Source organism: Kryptolebias marmoratus, linkage group LG1 (genome assembly GCF_001649575.2).
Source record: "Kryptolebias marmoratus isolate JLee-2015 linkage group LG1, ASM164957v2, whole genome shotgun sequence".
Classification (NCBI taxonomy): Eukaryota; Metazoa; Chordata; class Actinopteri; order Cyprinodontiformes; family Rivulidae; genus Kryptolebias; species Kryptolebias marmoratus.
The window spans coordinates 18,265,696-18,286,979 of NC_051430.1; the positions used below are offsets into that span (position 1 = coordinate 18,265,696).

General features: G+C 41.1%; 2 protein-coding genes across 14 annotated transcripts; one reads left to right on the plus strand and one right to left on the minus strand.

Annotated features, from left to right (window-relative positions):
- Positions 1–21: 21 nt before the first annotated feature.
- On the minus strand, positions 22–11,680 carry git2a (G protein-coupled receptor kinase interacting ArfGAP 2a). Of its 13 annotated transcripts, XM_017413910.3 has the most exons (22): positions 11,277–11,674; positions 9,315–9,448; positions 9,112–9,224; positions 8,878–8,983; positions 8,653–8,739; positions 8,421–8,551; positions 8,230–8,324; positions 7,976–8,021; positions 7,632–7,637; positions 7,476–7,527; positions 7,326–7,398; positions 7,086–7,183; positions 6,885–6,996; positions 6,646–6,785; positions 6,376–6,525; positions 4,732–4,980; positions 3,890–3,973; positions 2,581–2,663; positions 2,266–2,457; positions 1,903–2,034; positions 1,431–1,494; positions 22–1,281 (listed from the first exon to the last, which is right to left on the minus strand). In XM_017413910.3, the coding sequence occupies exons 1-22, from the start codon at positions 11,326–11,328 to the stop codon at positions 1,069–1,071; spliced, it is 2,412 nt and encodes an 803-aa protein (XP_017269399.1). In that variant the 5' UTR covers positions 11,329–11,674; the 3' UTR covers positions 22–1,068. The 13 variants fall into 13 exon arrangements, with proteins under 13 accessions (XP_017269399.1, XP_017269397.1, XP_017269393.1 ...); XM_017413908.3 differs by having other exon boundaries at positions 1,903–2,457; positions 6,376–6,483; positions 11,277–11,679; XM_017413904.3 differs by having other exon boundaries at positions 1,903–2,457; positions 11,277–11,677.
- Positions 11,681–13,461: 1,781 nt separating this feature from the next.
- ankrd13a (ankyrin repeat domain 13A) lies at positions 13,462–20,219 on the plus strand. The gene is made up of 15 exons (XM_017413583.3): positions 13,462–13,985; positions 14,739–14,874; positions 15,166–15,290; positions 15,394–15,439; positions 15,704–15,847; positions 15,945–16,134; positions 16,514–16,580; positions 16,700–16,781; positions 16,897–16,958; positions 17,046–17,176; positions 17,287–17,444; positions 17,562–17,693; positions 18,323–18,483; positions 18,588–18,652; positions 18,744–20,219. The coding sequence occupies exons 1-15, from the start codon at positions 13,878–13,880 to the stop codon at positions 18,925–18,927; spliced, it is 1,791 nt and encodes a 596-aa protein (XP_017269072.1). The 5' UTR covers positions 13,462–13,877; the 3' UTR covers positions 18,928–20,219.
- The last annotated feature ends 1,065 nt before the right edge of the window (positions 20,220–21,284 follow it).

The window sequence follows — 21,284 nt, forward strand, 5'->3', positions numbered from 1 at the left end:
ATCTCACAAACCACAGAAGGGTATGTTTATTTATAAATAAAAATTTATTTAAAAATATTCGTTTCCTCAAGTGCAGTTTGACAGTTGCGTCACATACATGTCTGCACTTCAGTCGAGCACAGGAAGAGACGTTACTTGGAATAAAAGTGAAAATGATTTCTGAAGTGCTTAATGAGGATAAACGTTGGGCTGTTCAGTGACATAGGAAACATCTAAACATCTGTCATGTGTTACACATTAAGAACAGAACAAACAGCAAAACAGAGACAAACACACACACACACACACACACATTCATGGCTATTAGTTCTATACGTTTAAACAGCACCGATGTGAAACGGCTGTGGTACGCAGTGCAAAGTGGAGCCCAAAATAAAAGTGTAAACCACAATATGCTGATGCTGGTGAGAACAGCTTGGCCCCTGAACAAGTCGACCTCCACCGACTTATAAATGGGCTCACAGGAGTACTCTGTGCTTGGACAGGAAACAAAACAAACTGCTTTGTCAATGCAGCAAACAGTAATAATGCAGAGCTACAGAGTGTGAATGAACATTGATTTCAACATTTCATAGAACGACACAGTTTCATTGTTTTCTTTTGCATTAAGCTTTATGGTATGATGGCTGTTCAGTGGTTTTAGTGAAGAAACCAGCAATAAGTCGTCTGTTTGTTTGATTTTTTTCAGTATCTATACGTGGTTTGAGACTGATAACATTAACTTGTTTCACCAAACTGTGCTTAATTCATCTATGGACAGACTAAGGATATTTTCTAATACTTACTGACAGAGTAATCTATAAACAGGCCTGCTAACTGGAAGATACTGAATTACCTCTTAAGAAATTGTGCTACGGTAAGAGTTAGACACATCTAAGTTGCATTTTCGATTTCCCCCTTGATAGTCTTGCCTTTTAAATATTGTCAGTATTATCTACAATATTCCTATCTAGAATAACATTGACAATATTAAAATACAATGCATGCATATATTATCCCGAATACATTTAAATACAATAAAATACAACACTGAGATGCAGACGGGCTTTGCAGGCCTTTAGGTAGTCTTCAGTTGGTGTTCTCCTTTGTTGTGATAGTAACAAGCTGCTTGGCGGCCTTGGCAATGTCATAAGCACATTGGATGACCTGCTGGGTGACCAGCTGCGTGTCGGGCCCCGAGCCGCCCTCCGAAGGGACGGCCTTCCGGCACTCGTTCTGGAGGCGGCACGCGCTGGAGGTGAGCAAGCGCAGAGAGTTTCTGACCGTCTCTGAGCGAGGCTTCTGCAGAGGAATGTTTAAAAGGTTTACATTTAAGAGGAGATCCGACCGTCAGCTTTTGTGGAGATTGGTGCTAAGAGGTATGTGTGTGTTAACAGCTCAGAAACTAACAAATCTTCTTAAGTTACATAAATATAAGAGTGCTTTCAAACCTTTGGAAAGAGGGCAGCCATTTCTGTTACAGCCACATGTATTCTTTCTGAGCAGGGTATGAAGCTACGAGGGAAGAAGAGTTCATTTTTAACAAAAGAAACAGCAGCTCAGATTATTAATTATAAACAAATATGAATCAGCAGCTATTATAAACAAACCAAGTTTTCACTGCAACCATGCATCATCAACTTCAAAAAACATGCCATCTAACACCAAAAAACATCAACCTGGAAATTTTAACAGCTGTTTCAGTTGGAACTTACCTTTCTTTTGTAAAGCAAATTCTAATTCAGTGATTAAATGGTAAACTGAATGAAAACCAAAAACTCTTTAAGCACCATTCAAAACACAGAAGCACACTCAGGAAAAAGAGCGAATCTGTTAGCAGGTGAGGCACAACAGAGGAAGACACCGTGTGAGGGAGAGGAAGATAAAACTGTGCCTGGGAGGCAGGGACAGAAGCCAGAGTACCAGGAGGTGGGGTCAGGGGATCGGAGGCTGAGCGGCTGAAGGGGAGAGGGGGCCTTCTCGGCCCAGGGCACCAGGGTGCTGAAACATCCCAGGCTGTGCCTGAGTCGCCGCACACCTTCACGCTCACACGGTCTGCTCGCAGGAAGGACGGAGAAACCGAAGGGAACAGCAGAGCATGGGTGGATGGAGCATGAAGAGGAGTGGAGTTGGCAGGAATAAAAAGTGGAAATGGACAGAGCATAAAAACAACTAATTGTCACAGAATAACGATGAACTTGGGTTTGAAACTGAAGAAAGGAATGAAGGACAAAAAATACGAAAACTGATAATAAAAAAAAAAAGCTTTTCTCATCAGGGCCTGACCTGTCATGTTTGTTATCCTGAGCGGCACGCAGCAGCTCCTGAATGTTCTTGGTGATCTGCTCGGTTTTCCGGATGACGTCCTCGGTGCTGGGAAGAGTCGGGTCTGACTCCGTCTCCAGATCATCCAGTTCAGGGATTGAGCTGCCTTCTCCCAGCCAGCCGCCGCTCCTCAGCCTCCCTCTCCTGCAGAAGCTGCAAAAACACCAATCACAAGAAATCAGAGCCCTCTCTAAGATTTTCAACCGTTTTAATTTACTCCAGGTTATACTGTATACGAGAAAACATTGTCTTTTAGCATAAAAGACAACTTCTTACCCCAAGTCATCCATCTCAAAGTCATTGAACGTGTTGTCATAATCACTTTCTGGCATGCTGATTTGCTTTTCCAGCTTTGAGCTCTGGAAGGAAGAGAGGCAACAAAACAGCCAATAAAATGTAAGAGCTCCAATTTATGGACAACATAAACAGTATTTTGATATTATACACAATGTCAGAATCAATTAAAGTAGAATATAGTTTAAATGTAAGCCTCTGTCTGTTGATCAGGTTAGAAATAGACGAGTAAAAGCTCAGATGTCTGATTAAAACAAGTCAATAAAGCTGTGAGGCCAGACGGCATGTTTAGTGAATATAGGAAATGTGTTTTTTTAAAGGAAAATACAAAGTTCAAATGAGTTGTTCATATCAGTGTAACGTGTAACTGAAGGTAAACCTGCCTGATTGTTACCATTATCTGGTTTCATTCAGATGACTCTGTTAGTTAAAACAAAGGAAAAGCTCATCACTCATATGCTAGATGTCCAGAAATGTTGTAATAATATTAAAATTAAAGGCAGGTCAAACCCGGGTGATTATTATTCAAGAACATAAAGCCAAAGTTCAGATAAGTTCCTCCTCTATACGTCAGGGAGGGTTATTTTATTCAACATCCGACTCCAGGCTTCATTTGGAAATATAAAGCAGAGACCAACGAGCCTGCTGTTAATGTTTTCACACGCCTGATCTCCGCATCCAAGAGTCTACATTTAATTCCTCCAAACCGACGGGTCTGAACACAGCCGGGCCAAGCTTGCAGATGAGCTCCTTCTGCCCGCACAGGCGAGCCACCTTTTCAAACAGCAGACGCCTTCTGGATCGCCACAGTGTCTGGCCTTTGTTGAAGCAAAAGCATGTTGTTTATGCGAAAGATTTTGTTAGCCGAAGCAAAAGAACAACCTGACTTCGTACAAGTGTGAGGTTAGCAGCTGAAGAGGGGCAGATTTCACTGTTTGTGCCTCTTTGTGTTTTGCATCCAAGGCTATAAAATGAATCAAAGCACCGACAACACATTTTAGACAAAACTTTTGACTTTTTTGGGGGGGGGTTTTGCTACACGTGTGGAAAGAAGCTGTTAAAGTAGGCAGCTGCTGCAGCACGACTTCCTGCTCGAACTTCGGCAGTCAGTCGGACGTCGCACATTCACAAAACTACACCATTCCACTTCAGCAGTGCGGTGAGGATGATGCTGATGAAGGCAGCCAGCGGCGGGTCGATTCATGCAGCGGCGTAGAGAGGAGCAGCAGGAGAACACGGGACAGACTCGCCGCGTCCCACAAGACGCCGACCGCGTGTGCGTGTACTTAACCTGAGAACCGTCGTCCTTGGACCAAGACAGGGTGGATGGAAATGACGGAAGGGATGAAGAGGTCACAAAAGCAGCCCTCTCTGTCTAAAGACAGGGTTCACATCATATTTTTAAAAATACAGTTTTTACACCAGCGGAACTGAGATGCAACATTTCATGCGTCCCCTAAAGACAGATTCCGACGAGGTTTATTGGTAATGATGATGGAACAGTTAATGTGAAGATGTGGATGTGCAATGACCATGAAAATGAAACGCAGCGCGAAACAGAGCTGCTCTTTTCGAAGAGGGACTTGATGACAAATCAATACCATTTACACAGATTAAGTTGTATGCAGAGAATTAAAACGGCTGCAGTTTATTTCCCCGAGCAGCAAATGGATATTAATGAAAAAAAGGGCTGGCGGATAATTCCCTGAAAGGTTAGGCAGAAATGATGAACAGGCTCGCGTTTAATGGCAGAATTTGTTAAACGGAGAATCCCGGCAGATGAGAGGTGTATGTGTGGCATGCATTACAAAACACAACAGATTTGCATGGAAGTTTTAATGATTCATTAACATAAAACAGTACAAAACTTAAAAAATAAAAAATGATCATCATAACAGCATCGTTTTGCTCCTACAGCTATGTTTTGTTCAAAAAAATTAAAAACAAAAAAGCTGATTTTTGGTGTGACCCAAAATGACCCAGAAAAATAAAACTGAAAGAAAACCTAACCAAAAAATAAATAAAAGGAAGAAGGAAACTTTTGCAGACATGGTAAAGAGATAAGGAAAAGACATGGAGACAGGGCAGTGGAGAGGAAACTGCAAAGGAGAGCAGGGAACAGGTCTTACTTACATGAGGTGGGAAGGGCTGCAGGGTGGGGAGACCCTCCTCGGGGTAAGGAGTTTCCCCTTTGGGGAGATAGGGCTTCAGGCCTGAGCCGGTCTCATACATAGACATGGGCCGACTGGCCCGCGCAGACTGCCGGCGTTTCAGGGCTGAGGGGCTGGAGGGGGCGGGGTAGTCTGGACCGCTGGGGGTCTGATACATATTGGTTGTGACCTGCCGCCTTAGAGAGATGTTCTCGCTTTGCAGAGATTGCAGCTGGAAGAGACGGTCAGCGAGAGACTGAGAGGAGCTCTCAGCAAAGCAAGCTTTGTTCCCTGTCACGATTCATAGCACAGTCTCTACTCTCTCTAAACTTTACAATCTGAAGCTGATTCACTTAGCAAAATATTACCCACATTTTGTTTTATGTAAGAATAATCTGCATCATAACATAAAAAAAAGGAAAATTTTACCATTTTTACTGGAACAGCTACAGATTCCAGCAGTTACTAGCTGCAGAGAAAAAAAACTAACTCACACAATCAAGTTCTTGTCTGGTTCACCTATCACAGGATTTTTTTAAGAGTATTTTAACCTGTCTGAACATGCAAAGCAAGTGATAAGCAAGCAGGAAGCTGTTGCGTAAAGATGCAGCTAAAAGTAAAGACAGACTGACTTGAGAATTGTGGGGAAAAGGCATTCAGGAAAAGTAAAACTCTAAGAGAATGCAACAATTTGCATTAAAAAAATAAAAAACAGGAGAGTTTTGTTGGTGGAAAGGGGGCTTCAGTACTAACCTCCATGTTTGATAAAGCGTCTGATTCCAAATCCAGCTAAACTCTGTTGCTAATAAGTTTGCAAGCTTATTTCCATTTTTTTAATAACTTGCTTTGAATCCTGCAGGTTTTCTCCATCACACCTTCACCTAAATTTACACTGAGAACTACGACCTATTTATGGAAAATAACAGAAAAAAAAATTTAAGTACATCTAAAACAAACAAAAAAATATCTAATTTTCCTATAAACAGCCACATTAAAGCAAATTTGACTTAACAAAAACAACCTGTAATAACTCTAAAACATGTGACCAGAAATGATCAGTTTTTCCCCCCAGCCTGTTTGCATCTAGCAGAACACTGATCGTTAAACTGAGTCTCTGTTTTATGACGAAACTGTTGGGTCAAAAAGACCTTTCTAAGTTAGTTTGAGGATTACCTTTTGGATAAATGTAACTATTTTAAAAGAAAATGCATCAAATAATAAATACAACAGAAAATAAACAGTCGATAATATGCAAAAATAAAAAATACTATGCAAAAATTTTTAAAAAAATACAGTACATGTGATGAAGCAAGATAACATTTGTACAACAGTTTTAGTCTCATGAAGAATTCAAACCTACTGTCAGATTTGTCATGCTTCTGTCTTAGAACATGCTTGTTAGTAACATTAGATGGCGTTGCTTTAACTCTACTTTAATTACAAAAATATGAAATGTATTATGTTGTTATTAAAACTGAAAGTCAACAACAAATGCAAAAGAAAGAAAACAAAACGGGTCAAATGTACCGTTTCCACTCATGCTGGTTAAAAACAGAGGGCGGGGCCGGCTGCCTGGGCCCCCACCCTGCCGGTGTTAGTGATCGGATTGATGGAGCGCGGTGGATACCTTTATCCGCATGAGTCTCAGCTGATCGTTCAGATCGTTCTGGGTTTTCATGAGCTCCTGGATCCGGGCTTCGGAGGCAGAGAGCGCGTTTTTCACGTCCACGTACTCCTGCATGGTTATGGGGCCGTCAGAAAGGTCAGAGTCCAAGCTCTGTAGAGGATATTAATAAGAAACAAAAATGCCAACAACAACAGAAAAAAACAAAACAAACAAAAAAAAAAACACTGTGTCTTTTAGCGGTTTTAATTTGTGAACTTAGTGGCTAAACACCTTGGTCCTTTCTTCTTTGCTTGACGGAAGCTCTTGATCTGTATCGTCGTCGGACGCCACTTTGTCGTAGTCAGGGTCCGTATCTTGGCTATCGCTGCAGTGTCGGACGGCGGTGCTATTCAGTATGAGCTCAACGTTATCTGGATAAAAGAAAAAAACACAATGTGGAATGGTTAGAGTCTGTATTACATGTCAGCGTTAACAGGATTCAGGAACAAACGCAGCGTGGAGACACCAACCTTTAGGACTGACAGCTGAACTCCCCTGCTGTCGGCATTTAGCATCACTCAGTATGTCGATCACTAGCGTTACAAACTCGTGCGCGTTAAATCTTGCGAGCTTCTGTCGTCCCTAAATAAGGCAGACGGCATTACACGGCAGCAGCCAATAAGCAGGATGTAGAAACAGGGTTTGAGGGGACCTCTGCATGGCCGACTTGCCTGGTTTCTTGTTGAGGAATACTCTGGATTCACAGGAAGAAAAGGGACCAGCGTCGTCTCCGTCACCAGCTTGCTGTGATTCTGTGTGGCCAACCACACTGCAAACAACGAGACGGCTGGGTTTAAAACTACATCTGCTGTTAATTCACACCTTTCACTGCAACATGGTTGTAGGTTTTAAAGGCTGTGTAACAAGGACACCCCACTGAAGAGGCCTCTTCTAACACCTCTTTTCTTTACCTGCATCAGTCTCTCGTCTGTCCACCTCATCGTACACATCCATGGCCAGCTCCTCAAATAAATGATTACTGAGCTGCAAGAACATGAAGGAAGTCACACTTAGTTTTATTAAGAGGTATAAAAAAATCTCTAATGTTTGGCAACACTTACAGACTGCAGTTTCCTCTTTGCTGCTTTTGCAAGTTCAGTCAGATCCGAACTGCTGCAACCAGAACAGAACTTTTGTTAATATACATTTCCCCCCCTTTTTTTTTTTTTTAAACTTTGAATCAACAGAATACACATTGTTGCTTAAGGTATACTTACATGTTTCTAATCCATCAAAAGACAGCAAATTTTAAAAAAAAAGGATCAAATGCATCACTGACATTTAAAAAAGAACAACGACGGCTCAGCAGTGGCGTTTTTTGGTTCTCTGCTTGTTTTTAAAAACGAGCCGAGTCGTTTGGCGTGACAACCTAATCATTTGCTTAAATCACCCCGAGCCTCTAATGGGTCTGATTCATCTAAACCAGATAACAGACACTGCAGAGAGGTCCTTATTAGAAGCTTCAGAGTAGAAAAAATAAATAATGCAACCATGAATCACTTCAAACAGTTTGAACCAGAGTCCGATATCATTTTAACTCAACAAATTTGGCTTTTCCTACCTGTCAGCCAGCTGTGGAACAATGAAGTGATCATTATTTGTGTGTTCTGAAAGAAACAACGAGAAGAGCATTTTGGATTTATGGCAAAGTATTGGTCAACACATATGAGAAAACACTCTCAAGAACAATTTGATCATTCCATATAGGAAGCATTTACAGTTCTGGAGACCCTTACTATTAAACAGAAAGTGTACATTTTGTTTCATCTCTAATTAGGTCATAAGCGTTATTTAAAGATCTACCTCACTGCATACCTGGTTTTCTCCCATACAGGTAGAACGCCAGTCGATCGGTGAGTTCATACTGAATCTCCACCAGCCTATCTGCCAGGTCAAAGTGACCAATTTCTCTGAAAAACACACAACAGGCAACACAATTTAAGACCTGAAAAGAGCAAATTAGGGCCTCAAGTCTCTGAAGTGCGTCCACAAGTCAGAGAACTTACTGCGCATGGTCAAAAGGAGTTTTTCCATTGCTGTCTAAAGCTCCAGGATCTGCCCCGTAAACGGACAACAACTCCACCTGCGAGATTTGGCCCTCCCTCGCGGCGACATGCAGCGGAGTGTTTCCTTTCTCCTGGCGGGGGCAACGATTTGACAGGACGAGACGCTATGAGATCAAATTTAGCACAAAACACAAACGAGCTTGACGGTTTGAAACAGAGACTTTAGTCTTACGGGGTGAAAGAAATTGGCTTGTGCTCCTAGGGACAGTAACCTCAGGCACGTCTCCAGATTGCCTGTACGTACACTCGAGTGAAGTTGCTGAAAGAGAAGGATTGCTTTAAAATGAAAAAGCACATTAAAAAAAAAAAAAAAAAAAAGAGGAACCTGTGTTTATGCTAAATAAAAAGGATGTTTCATTTGCAGTGTAATCTTAGCGAAGCAGTGGTTTCTCCTCACCTTACTTAAATCCTTTGCCGTGGAGCTGTCGTCCTCCCGACACGGCATGCGATGGACAAATGCCAGCATTTGATATTTGGCTCTTATAAACTCTGATTTGGTTGGACTTTAAAAAACAGACATGACGTAAATAAGACAAAACCCTTTTTTTTTTTTTNGGTGTTAATTCACATTATCAAAGGAACATCTAACAACAAAGCCCTGCTGTAAATATTTCCAAACATGAAGCCTCACTGGAGTTTGTCCTGAGGGTTGGGTTTGCGCTTTCCGCTCATCACAGAGGAAGGGTCCAGGAGGGAGTGCTCCCATATTGAATTTGCACCATTGCTATACAACGTCTGAACCATCTGGAAGAGAACGAAAAAACAGACGAAGGTTTAACAGCACAGGCGAGCGGCAGAGCTCAACGTGAATGGTTTCCGGCGAGGGCGGCTAACCTGTAGCTGCGTCGGAGGCCATGGCATCCGCGTCAGGTGACGGACCTGGGAGCTGTGTCTGCCAAGACTTCGATGAACGCTGCAGCACTCATCACAGATCAACACGCCCCTGTTCACTGAGGCCCAGCGAGGCTCTGAAACGGAGCAGAAAACAACAAACTCAGCATCAAAACTCTACTGATACGACGTCCATGACAGCTACACTTTTCCGCACCTGTGGGTTTATGCAATCACTGGGCTTCTAAAATGATCTAAAAGAATTATTTTAAATACCCATATTATTCTAACAGGCCAGGTGGTTAAATGTAGCTGCAGCCGTCATTTAAAGCCGTTTTACCAGCGGATTGAGATGAAGCCATGCAGGGCGTAAAAGAGACATTTGTAAAAAGGAAGTGAGGACCAGCGGAGGTGGAAGCACTCTCTGTAAGAGCTGCTTCCTCTTTTTAAAACAGCGCAAAGACAGCAGAGAAAAGAGAAACGGCGGAGCTGCGTACGAAGACGCTGCACAGCGTCTGTGAGCAAAATAAAAACACAATGTATGTGTTCAGTCTGGACTTTTTTGTCTGTTTTCTTTGAAACCAGACTTTATCCAACCCAGATGTCAAAAAAGGAATCTTCTACTAGTGACTCCCACGTGAAACCAACACCTCAGGACTGAAAACACAGTAAACCCTTATGACCCTCATGCAGCCAGTGAGCTGTTCAGCAGATTGGGTGTCTGGCTGTGTGAACGGATGAACACTGAAGTCTGTCAATGTCCGAACAGCAGCTGAGGTGCAGAAAGAACAGCTGCAGGGGAGACTTTTTTTTTTTGTCTCCCGATCCCCAGTTTTATGGATCTCTACTTAACTCTCCACCAAGACCTGCTGACGTGCCTCTTCATCAAGAGCTACTAAATCTGATACCACATCTCCAAACTCTAAAAATATTAACACCCAACAACTGGTANGGGGGGGTGGGGGCGACTCCGGGCCAGCTGCTGAGGAAACGTCAGGGTTAACTAATCTGAAAGGCATAAAAAGACCAAAATACTTTGCATACTTGCTGCTTCTCTGTCTTCCCATTTACCAATAACAAGTGAAGAGATTGCCTACGTGGGAAAAAAGCCTAAAAATAAAACCCCATGTGTTATTTTTGTTTTAATGTAAAAAGCAGGCGATTCATTACGGGCGACACAATAGCTGAAGAATTCTTCTGTAATGAGCGTATGCAGTCACGGCATCCTGTTTTGTTTCCTGTGCCTGCTTAAAAAAAACACAACGTCGTTTCTCTTTCTTTACTGTAAGTGACACTTTAAAGGGATTTTTTTGTTTTTGTTTTTTGTTTTCAGAAACAATACGATGGATATTTGCTCATCTTACAAACATTTGACTGGACAAAGCTTCACTCCTCTGTAAAAAACAAAAAACAGTTTTGAACTCTGTAAATCTGATCTCTGCAGAAGGGATCGATGGTCTCGCGTCGGATTGGAAACCCAGATGTTCTGCAGCTGAAAAACACCACATCACATATAGATCTTCTTGATGTTTTGTTAGGTTAAAGGCGTTTCTGTGCAGTCTTTTTGGGGCTATTAATCTAAAAAAAATAAAAAAAACAAGCAGTGGATGGAAGTGCTGTCTTTATAGTCCTTCAGTGAGTTTAGTTTTAGTCACTTTACTCACTGACTTTTATGATTGCCATCTTAAAGGAACCTTAGTTTATCACATGTTTTAGGATCTAACTTCTGAACAGATGTCAAACTAGATTAAGCAGTAAAAACCACTTTCTGCTGGGACACCACTGTTATTAATATGTAGTATACATAAATAAGTGAAAACAATGCCTATAAGCCTGCCCTGGAAATCTACAGTAAACTGCATGGGTGAGGTACTTCAGCAAGCAGCGCGGGGCGACGCCTGTAATCCGGTTTAATGATTTAAGAAGCACATGTAAACAGATAAATACATATGAACTTGTTGTTACCTGGAGCACTGCAGTCTGCGCAGACCTCGGTGTTTCTCAGACGTTTAGACATCCCGAACTCGAGAGGAAATGGTCCCCCCCACCACCTTTTTTTTTTGTTTGTTTTCTTTTTAAAAGGTGTAAAATAACATTTCCGTCAAGATGCACCCACTGCGGAGACGCCTTCCGCCTTGGCTAATTTTAGCTAATATAAACAAATCAAAAGCCCGACCTGTTAAATTCCTTTATGCCTTTGAGTTCACCTGGCCTTTCCTACATGGCCAATAATACCGCTGCCTCTCGGGACTCAACACAAGCTGCTTGCCTGAATTATAGCTGACTGGGCACCCACCTGCCTCGCTAACTAGCCTTCGCTCATTTGGTAGTTTGCAGACAGTCTCTGGTAGACAGCTGCTACTGTGACCTAATAACGAGGGCTGTGACGCCCGAAGTGAGGACTGTCAGGAAATAAAAACTGACGGGCTAAGCCTTCAAATTGCAAATGACGCCACTTGGGAAAAACCCCAATAAATAAACACCTAAAGTCTCAATATTTAATTTTTAGAGCTCAAACTACAAATGAGACCTGAATACAATGCAACGTGTCGTCCGTTACACAGCCTGTCAGGCAATACTGAGGGCAATAAAACACATTATTAAAACGCCTCACGGAAGGTGCGTTCGATCTATGCACCCTGTGACCCGGCGGAGCAGGAGTCAGCTTTACAGCCGATATTATGCCTCTTCAACAGATATAATTATTATCTTCAACGCAGATAATATGCCTCTTTTACAGCCCTTTAAGATCATTAAATACAACAACAAAAAAAAAAGACTTATACACTGCTAAATAAAATAAACACAAAGGAGAATATTATTTGTATTGGCCACATGGTTAAATCTTATAATCAAATAATTAACTGGGTCCAGGGGTTGTATGGGTGTCTGCTCAGAGTTTGGTTGTAGAGACATTTCTAAATGAATGGTCTAACAAATGCTCATTTTAATGCCAATAAGATTAAGTGAAATGTTTTATTAGTTGCTGTTGTCATGTAGAGAATATGTCTGATCACATCTTGATACCGGGTCATCTCTATTAGTGGTACTTCTAGTTTTCTGCTCGACATTTTTTAAATAATAAATTGATTTCAAATCAACAAGCTGGCTCTTCTCACCTCTCATGTCACCCACATGAAAACTACAAGAGATATTTATGATCACAAAAGAAGAAGCAAGCGACGGCAGAGAGATCCAAGACACACTGAGATCCAATAAATGTATCTATGCAGATACAACAGGACAAAAAAAATGCTCACAGAGGTGCAAAATGAGAATATACTGTTTATAAATTATTAAAGATATGCAAAATAAATGAAAAGAGAGATAGAAATGCTTATTTTCTCCAAAGAAAAGGGTTTTATCCACAGAAATACAAAGTGAAAAAAAGGTACTGAGCTGAGATGCAACTTGACAAAAGAGACAAAAATTAGAAAATCAAGACCAATAACAAGAAATAATATCACTAAGAAATGCAGTAAAAGGTCAAAGAGACACAGGACTGACTATAATAAACTGAGAATTTACATAAACGGGAATTGAAAAGAGGTTCAAAATAACAAACAAGAAATGCAACTATACATACAGATACAAAGAAAGAAAATATTCACATAAAGACCACAAACAGACATGTCTCAAATAAATAAATAAAATCAAAAAGAAGTAAAATGACAATAATAATAATATAGGCAGTTTAAAGTTACACAAAACAACCACAATTGGAACAAAACAAAAAAAATTAAAGTTGTCTTAGTTTTCAGAATTATTATTGTTATTGTACCGTATCGCATCATTGTGGCAGAATTAAAATTTAAAAGAAAATAGTTTGATTAATAAGTGAATCATTATTAGGGGACACCTCCTCGGGTTATCAAACAGGAGGTGCAGCTTCACATTTTCAACCTACCTCCGCAGCACGTAAAAGCGTCGGCGATACCACCACGTCAGAGTCCAAACACGAACTCTAATTTTTATATGAGAGCACATAAAGTGTATTTAGTTCATGTTTTCATCATAAAGATGCATTATTTAAATATTTAACAGACTCGAGTTTAACTGTGATTCAGTTTATTTCTGTGTGACATTTAGCTAGGTTTGTATCCTCCCCCATGCTAATGTGTCAAAATGGTTTCGTCCTAACTGGAACTGACTATTGTTTTTTTCTCGGTCTTTAATAAAAATACGCTTTTAACTGCCAATGCCGTTTCTGTTTCGCGTCAACGAAAACAAAACAAGACAACAACAACCATTACGCTTAAAGAAACTGCCATTTTATAGGCGTGTGCTGCTTTATTTTGAATGACGGTGACAAAACTTGCGAGTGTGTTCGTATGTAGGACACCCCTGTCGTTACTCGGTGCTGCTCCTGGCACTTCCTTGTTCAAAAGTTTTATTTTGACGAAGGCTTCGGAGGGGGAAAGTTGGCCGCTGGATTGTGTGTGTATGTGTGTGTGTGTGTTTTTCTCTCTACTCTGCTGCGAAAACGAGGATTATGTGTTGTACATTTAGTTGTAACTAGCGTGTAGCTACCGCAGCTTCTTTCTGAGAGGCTGGAGAAAGAGGAAGATGTCCACGGCTAATGTTAGCGATAACATCCGAGTGAAGTTTCCCCTGCATTCCGCAGTTTGGGAGAATGATTACAGGAAACTGGAAGAGGAATTAAGATTATCACAGGTGGGTGGAACAAATCAGAACAACTGGCTTCATGGCGGATTCCGTCATATTGTTTTTTTTTATTGCTAAATAAAACTGGGAACTGTTTGTTCAAAGTAGGCCAGTGGTGTTGACAGATGCTCTGCTGTCACACACAATCAGCCCTTTATTATCTGTTTTCACTGTAGTTACTTGATTTATGAGCAGTTTTAGATGAGTGAGTAACTTGAAACAAAAATAAGACTCAAGCTTACTGATTTCAAGTTAGCAGGCACAGTGTAAACACAAAATGAAAATTAAAATATCTGACATCTTTAGTGAGTAATTCATGTGTAAACTGAGGTGTTTACGTACAAAGACATTAAAGATCTGTGATTTGTTTTTCAACACCTAAACCAGGAGTTCATAAATTGATTATATTATAAGTGGCCACCATAAAATTGACATTTTCTTGTCAATCCTGACAACATTTTTATACCATTGGTCAATGGAGATCAACACAATCCACGATGGAGTAGTCATGCTACGTTCACATAGTTTAAATATGACATTTTAAAAGCTGGACACTTGTTTCAGTGTGGCCGGTGCTGATCACCAGTGAGCAACGCAGCAATTGCAGGGTGACGAGAAGCAGACGTGACGCACGTGTCCCTTAGTCCTGCGTCGGTATCAGCAAAGTCCTCAATGATAGTCTGAGGAGCTGTTACTGTGCACACGTGTGAACAGATCTATCTGTTTATTTGTTTTAATGTCTAGTTTTTTCCTCTTTCTCAGAATGACGTTGAAGCTGTGGACCCCAGGGGTCGGACCCCACTGCACCTGGCTGTGTCTCTCGGACACCTGGAGTCGGTGAGAGTCCTCCTGAGACACGGTGCTGAAGTGACTAAAGAAAATGCCAACAACTGGACAGGTTAGCTTTAAAGCTTGCAGCCTAACACACAATGGATGTTTTAAAACCAATAATAGGTTTTTATTTCTCTTTCAAACGGGCGTCTTACATCATTTTTTGTTTTTTTTGTTTTTTCCGTCTGTTGTTAATGGGGTTTCTGGTTTGTGCGTAGCGCGCTCCTTACAGTCACAGTAAGACATTTACCATCATTGTGAGGTTTTCTAATGGGCAACTGCAACACCAAGGGGATAGACTGGCGTTCCTTTAAAAGCTTTAGTGGTTTCAATCACACTTGTTATGCGTTTTGTGTAGTGCTGCAGGAAGCAGTCAGCACCGGAGATCCAGAGATGGTTCAGTTAGTGCTTCAACGTAGAGACTACCTCAAAGCCTCCACTGCGCTGGGAGGAGTGCCTGAACTTCTGCTGAAGATCCGAGAGGTTCTCAGTCACAGATTTTCTCTTTCTCATCGTTAGTAGAGACGTGAGCCTGGAAATGATCCATTGAAGAGTAACAATTGACCTGTGTTTGTTTATCCCTCAGTCTCCAGACTTTTATATGGAAATGAAGTGGGAATTTACCAGCTGGAGTAAGTTTTATTTTATTTCATTATGTGTGTATGATAAGGTTATGATTTAAGCTGATTATCAGCAGCTCAGTATGTCAGAGGTAAAATGTTTCAGTAGGGAAACATCTCAAAATAATAACTCTTTGCAGGTTGAGCTGTTTCATCAGGTCATACAGGCAGAACGGCATACCTGCCGCTCTTGTTTTTGTTTATGTATGAGTCACATTTTTTTCATTGGGAATTAATATTGTTGTTTTTTTCTTTTGGCATGCTATTGCTTCACAGTCCCTCTTCTGTCCCGTATTTGTCCGAGTGATGTGTGTCGCATCTGGAAAAGCGGCTCCTGCCTTCGAGTGGACGCCACTCTGCTAGGCTTCGAAAACATGACCTGGATCAGAGGCCAGAGGAGTTACATCTTCAGAGGAGATGGTGTGTGTGTGTGTGTGTTCGCTTCTCGAACCGGACCACGGAGCCGTGCCCTGGTCTCTGTTTCTGCGTGTGTAAAGTGCCATGTGCCTCCTGACAGAATCGTGTGCAGAGCTGATGGAGGTGAACCACGACGACAAAGTTGTCGACATCGAACGCTTCAACATATCTCAAGAAATGGAAGACGTCACGCTGGAGTCTATGCAGCCCGCTGAACAGGAAGTTGCCAAACGGCTGACGACACCAATTGTCAACACCTACTTGGACACAAAGAATATTGCTTTTGAAAGGCAAGAAGCTTTTCCTGCATTCTTTCTCTCCCGACACGGAGAGTTTAAACTCCACAGAGATGTCAAAATGTGTTTTCACACGGTTTTAATTGCTTATTTTATTAACGATATTTGTAGTAGACTTGATTATGATTTATGTTGATCTGATGTTATTGTGCTTTTTATTATTCTAACTAATAATTGTACAAAATGATTAATTTTATACTAACATTTAAGTTGGTGTCCTGGCTTTACATCAAGCACCAAGTCTTATATTAGCTTCTCATCAGGTAAAGTGTTTCTGGATAGCTTCCCTAAAGGCAGGGTGCAGTTTCACCAGACTCTGCGTTTTGGGAAAGTGATTTGTTTTCTTCACTGTTCACTTTTTTTTTTTTTACAGGAGCAAGTCGGGTATATGGGGTTGGAAAACTGAGAGAACAGAAGTGATCCAAGGATTTGAAGCCAAGGTTTACATAAGTTATTTAGTTTCTGTATTTTTAATTAGTTTTAAACCACAGTGCATGTTTGCTGAAAACAGCGCAGCTTGTCTGTGTTATTTGACATTTGATTGTGGTTGCTTTGTCAGGTTTTCAATGTCAACAATGTAAATGTCATAATCAGGACAAGAACAGAGCATCTAACAGATGAGGAGAAAGCCAGGATTAAAAGTAGGTGGACACTTTTCCGTCCTTTGTCATAGATTATGTATTTGAAATCATTTACAGATTGTACTTTTATAATCCTCCGGACTAATAAAACTTCATCTTGACTTTTCGTTCAAAGGTGAAAGGAACGTCTTGGAGTCTCTGCTGGGGACTGTGGAGCAGCACATAAGTGCACAGGGGGTAAGATGTGCAGTTTGTTTCAAAACAGCGTTCGTTTTTTCCTGTTTGTCCAATTGGCTCTTTTCAGATGATTGCTTGACATTTTAGGACCTAACTCTTGAGTATGCAACAGCCACGAATCCCACTGCAATCACTCCAGATGAATATTTCGACCCTGACTTTGACCTGGGGAACAGAGACATCGGCCGTCCCATTGAGCTGACCATTCGAACACAAAAGTAAAAACGGATTTTAAAGGCTTTTATAACATAGTTCTCTATTTCTCCTTGTTTCTGTATCAGTCTGAAGCGTATCTGATCTATGATTTATGTTGTCTTGTTTCTCGCAGGTTCAAAGGAACACTGTGGATGAGCGAGGAACACCCTCTGTCCCTGGTGGAGCAGGTGACCCCCATCATTGACCTCATGGCTCGAACCAGTTCCCATTTTGCAAGGCTACGAGATTTTGTAACCCTGAACTTTCCCCCTGGATTTCCTGTTAAAATAGGTATATGACATTCCCTGTTTTGATTTGTGTGTGTGTTTTTTTTTTTTTTTATTATTATTTTAATTAAGATTACATTTCGATAAAGCATTGTTCTTCTTCTTCGTTTCTCTCTTGCAGAGATTCCTCTGTTTCATGTGCTCAATGCCAGGATTACATTCTGTAATCTGAATAACTGCAGAGATGAAAATGAAGTGAGCTCACCTGCAGCCACCACACCGACTTCCTCGGGGGAAAATGAAGCGGCGACAGGTAGAATAGTACAGCCGGACATTTAGCCTTTTAAAGCTACTCATTGCAACGTCATGAAGACCTGTTATTAACATATTGCATAAAGCAAGAAACAAAATCCTAAAATGTGTCCTTAAATTAAAAACTTGGAAGCAAAATTTGTGAACGGCTGCCAACTACCTCATACGTTTGTTTACCTGTGGAAACAGTGAATGAAAATAGGTCAGCTATAGTGAACTGTTTGGGATCATCGTCTTATTGCTCTGTTGATTAATGCCAGTGGCAGACGGGGCAAAAAAGCATTCAGACTCCAAACCCTGCTTGTGTTGTGGAGTCAAGCCTGACTTTATGGCGCTCCACCTTCCGGCTTCCGGCAGTGGTCTTACTCGCTCTCTGCTTTTTTTTCCCGTTTAGCAGCAGATTCTCTCTCAGATTTTCTCCTAAACGCCTTCTCTGAGATTCTGAGCTTGCCCAATTCCACCATATTTTTTTTTTCTTTTTTACCTACACAGACTAATGTAGGTCCACGTGGTTTTCAGTGGATTAAAACCTGCTGGAATAAACTCTTGCTACACGTAGTTCAGGATAACCTTTTGATGTTATATTTTAGAGTTTGCACTGAGGTGTTTGTGATTTCTCCCCCTTTCCAGCGCCACCTCCGTTTCAGGTGTGTCCCTCAGTGTTCGAGGTCCCTGCGAGTTATCACCGCCGGGGGGGCGGCCGCCACGCGCGCACGCCCAACAACGACGAGGAGCTTTTGCAGTTCGCCATCCATCAGAGTCTCCTCGACTCTCAACAAGGCCCGGGCCAGGTCAGAGCAAATGTGCCTTCAGGCTCGCATGAGTGCCGTGGGTTATGTTCACTTTACAATGTGCCTCACCTTTTACCTGCCTGTGGTGTTTTGGGTGGTTGTAGGGGGGCGTCTGGGACGATGGGGAGGAGGAGTTTGCAAGTTTAGTGCCAATCACCCAAAATGACAGGTAGGAACACAGCTTGTTAGTTTAACGTCACCATCAGCAATAAAAGCAGCAGAGCACAGCGAGATGTCACTTCCTGTAAATGTCCTTCTAGGAGTGTCCCAGAGGGGGTGCTGGTAGAATACCAAGATGCCTCCCGCCCCGCCCCTGGCCTCGACTCAGACCTCCGCCTGGCCATGGAGCTCTCCGCTCAAGCTCAAGAGGAAGATGAGAAGAGGAGGAAGCAGGAGGAGGAGGAGCTGGAGAGGATACTGCAGCTGTCGCTCACGGAAAAATAAAAAGGGAAAAAAAGAGGGAACTGTTCCAGGTCCCAGAAGCAACCACCACACCTCAGATTTCCTTCCTAACCTCTCTGTATCCACCTATGCAACCGCAGATTTTTTCTCTGTACTGAGTTATCCTCGCGCAGGTAAAATTAAACTTTTTGATAAGGCCATCCACTTTTATATATTTCCATTTTGACGTCTGTCCCCATCCTGACAAAATCTCACAATGTTTGAAATTTAATTTTAATGTTAACTTGCTCCAGTACTGTCTCGCAGTAGCATCCACGTGTGTTTGTCTTATTGCCGTCTGGAAGGGGGGGTGTATTTGTGCTGAAGTCGCGTTTGAACAAAAGTGTTTGACTCGGAGTAGCTTCATGTGGCACTTACAGTGAAAAAGGAAAAGCTTCAGTTTTTTTTAATATATTCTCAGCACTGAAATTTTAGGAAACTATGATGGAAACAACTTCATACAACAACAAAAAAAGCGAGTGCAGTTTTAAAACAAAAGTTTTATCAGCAAAAAGTCTTCCTACCGAGTCAGCCATCGAGCATTATCCACTCTTTGAATAATAAAATTCTCAGGGTTCCAACTTTATACTCCCTTCGTTTTGGTTTATCAGGGTTTTATTTTTGTTTCCATTGTAGTCTGGTGATTGTTTACGGCGCAAAATGGTACTACTCGTGCATATCACTCTATACAAAATTATAGATTCAGACATTGGGGATCATTGAGCCAAATATTTATTTTTAAAATGCATTTTTTTATGTACTCTGTGAATGTACAACGTCCAGGTGGGGGAACAAAAAACAGCATGTTGGTGCGAGGGATAGTTGAAATTTGGCTGCATGGCAACAGGTTTGTGCTGCGACAAGGATTCCCCTCAGCTTGTGGTAGTAAAAGAAAAAAAAGATTTAATTTTTTTTTGTGAACCGTCACTGAGCAACTCTGTAAAAACATAATAATGCAGTAGCGGACCGGCCTGTCTGTGGGCTCCCAACTTTTATACAGCAGAGAAGCTGCTGTAGCAGAAACGTCTTCAAGTCCTGAAAAGCAGTTTGAAGCTGTGAACTACTTGAGATCTCCGGCAAGGAAAACAAAACATAACAAAGTCTGTAAGATGAAGCATGCTTAGCAGTAGTTTTTGAAGCTCATGGCGAAGCTCTGAAAGGCTCTGTGGGGTCGAGGTGTGGTGACCACTAAGGCGACATATGTAAAAAAAAAAAAAAGAAAACTGAGGTAACCATATTTCATTTGTAACAGAGTGATGCTGAGTAACATGAATTAACCACTATAGTTGATTTCACTGACAGCCAACCACTTCCTGTTCCTGTGCCCCTCGGGGCCTTCGACTCAGTAACGACCAAGTTGCCAAACCGGTGAGCGGTCAACGTCAACAAACGTCAACAAAGGCTAGCTAAGGCGAAACTAATGCAGGTTTTTGTAACGCTCCGCTTGAGCTGAGGAGTTGTTTTTAATATGTTGTAATTTTAAAAAAAACAATAAAAATGTCTGTTTGGATATGCTGTTTTTAAAATGTTCTAAAAAATAAAAGCACTTTATTTCCATAAAGACTACCGCTCCCCCGTGACATTCTTAAAAGTTTTAATGCAGTTGGGTTTTTTTGTTGTTGTTGTTGTTTGGAAAAAGTTTTATAAGTAGAACAATTCATCTCCGTTCTCACATCTTTAAAGTGTTAAAGTGAGCAGTAGCTTGAGGTGTGGAGTGATTTACAGCTGAAATACAGGAAATCTGTTAGAAAAACACTAGCTGTGGCAAATGAAACAAGAAATGATCGGAGAGGAGATGGTTTAAACCAAAGTTTTTATACCTGATCAAATCAGTAATTAATCATCCTTCATTGTGCCCATCTTTATCTGTTTCATTTTTTGCAGAAAAAGTATATTTTTATCATTATTTTGACCTAAATTTTAAATAAAAACAATGAAGACTTTTGTTTTATTCGTCCACATTTATTTGAGTGCATTGACTTACAGCAGTTTATGTGGATGTGAAACATTTGTGCCACAAGTTCAATTCTGGAAGAAAAATTAAAATGATGGTTTCATAGTTTATTTAATTAGTAAATTCATGAGCAAATTTCTACTTTTATAAGTTGAATAAAAGCCACCTCCTGGTGCTTTATTTTAACCTGCAAATAAACTTTAATCAACATAAACTGATTTAGATAAAAGCAACGGAAACTTCCTCACTTTGTGATTTCACTAAAATCATTGTAGAGTTTATGATTCACATTCAATACAACAAATATTTGTTAATAAACAACATCCATCCATCCAGTGACAGGGTTTCCTTGAGACATAAAGTCTGGATAAATGTGGAAAATCATTAGAAAAGTTGTTCCACAAGA

Bases quoted from the DNA above. Each gene is read 5' to 3' on its own strand.
- git2a (XM_017413904.3), bottom strand. From the start codon at position 11,328: ATGTCTAAACGTCTGAGAAACACCGAGGTCTGCGCAGACTGCAGTGCT. The intron at 8,325-8,420 runs GTAAGTTCTCTG...TGTGTTTTTCAG, and splicing joins ACTCCTTTTGACCATGCGCA to AGAAATTGGTCACTTTGACC. The intron at 6,786-6,884 runs GTTGGTGTCTCC...TCTTTTATCCAG, and splicing joins TTCAGCTGTCAGTCCTAAAG to ATAACGTTGAGCTCATACTG.
- ankrd13a (XM_017413583.3), top strand. From the start codon at position 13,878: ATGTCCACGGCTAATGTTAGCGATAACATCCGAGTGAAGTTTCCCCTG. The intron at 15,291-15,393 runs GTTCTCAGTCAC...TTTATCCCTCAG, and splicing joins TTCTGCTGAAGATCCGAGAG to TCTCCAGACTTTTATATGGA. The intron at 16,581-16,699 runs GTTTACATAAGT...TTGCTTTGTCAG, and splicing joins TCCAAGGATTTGAAGCCAAG to GTTTTCAATGTCAACAATGT.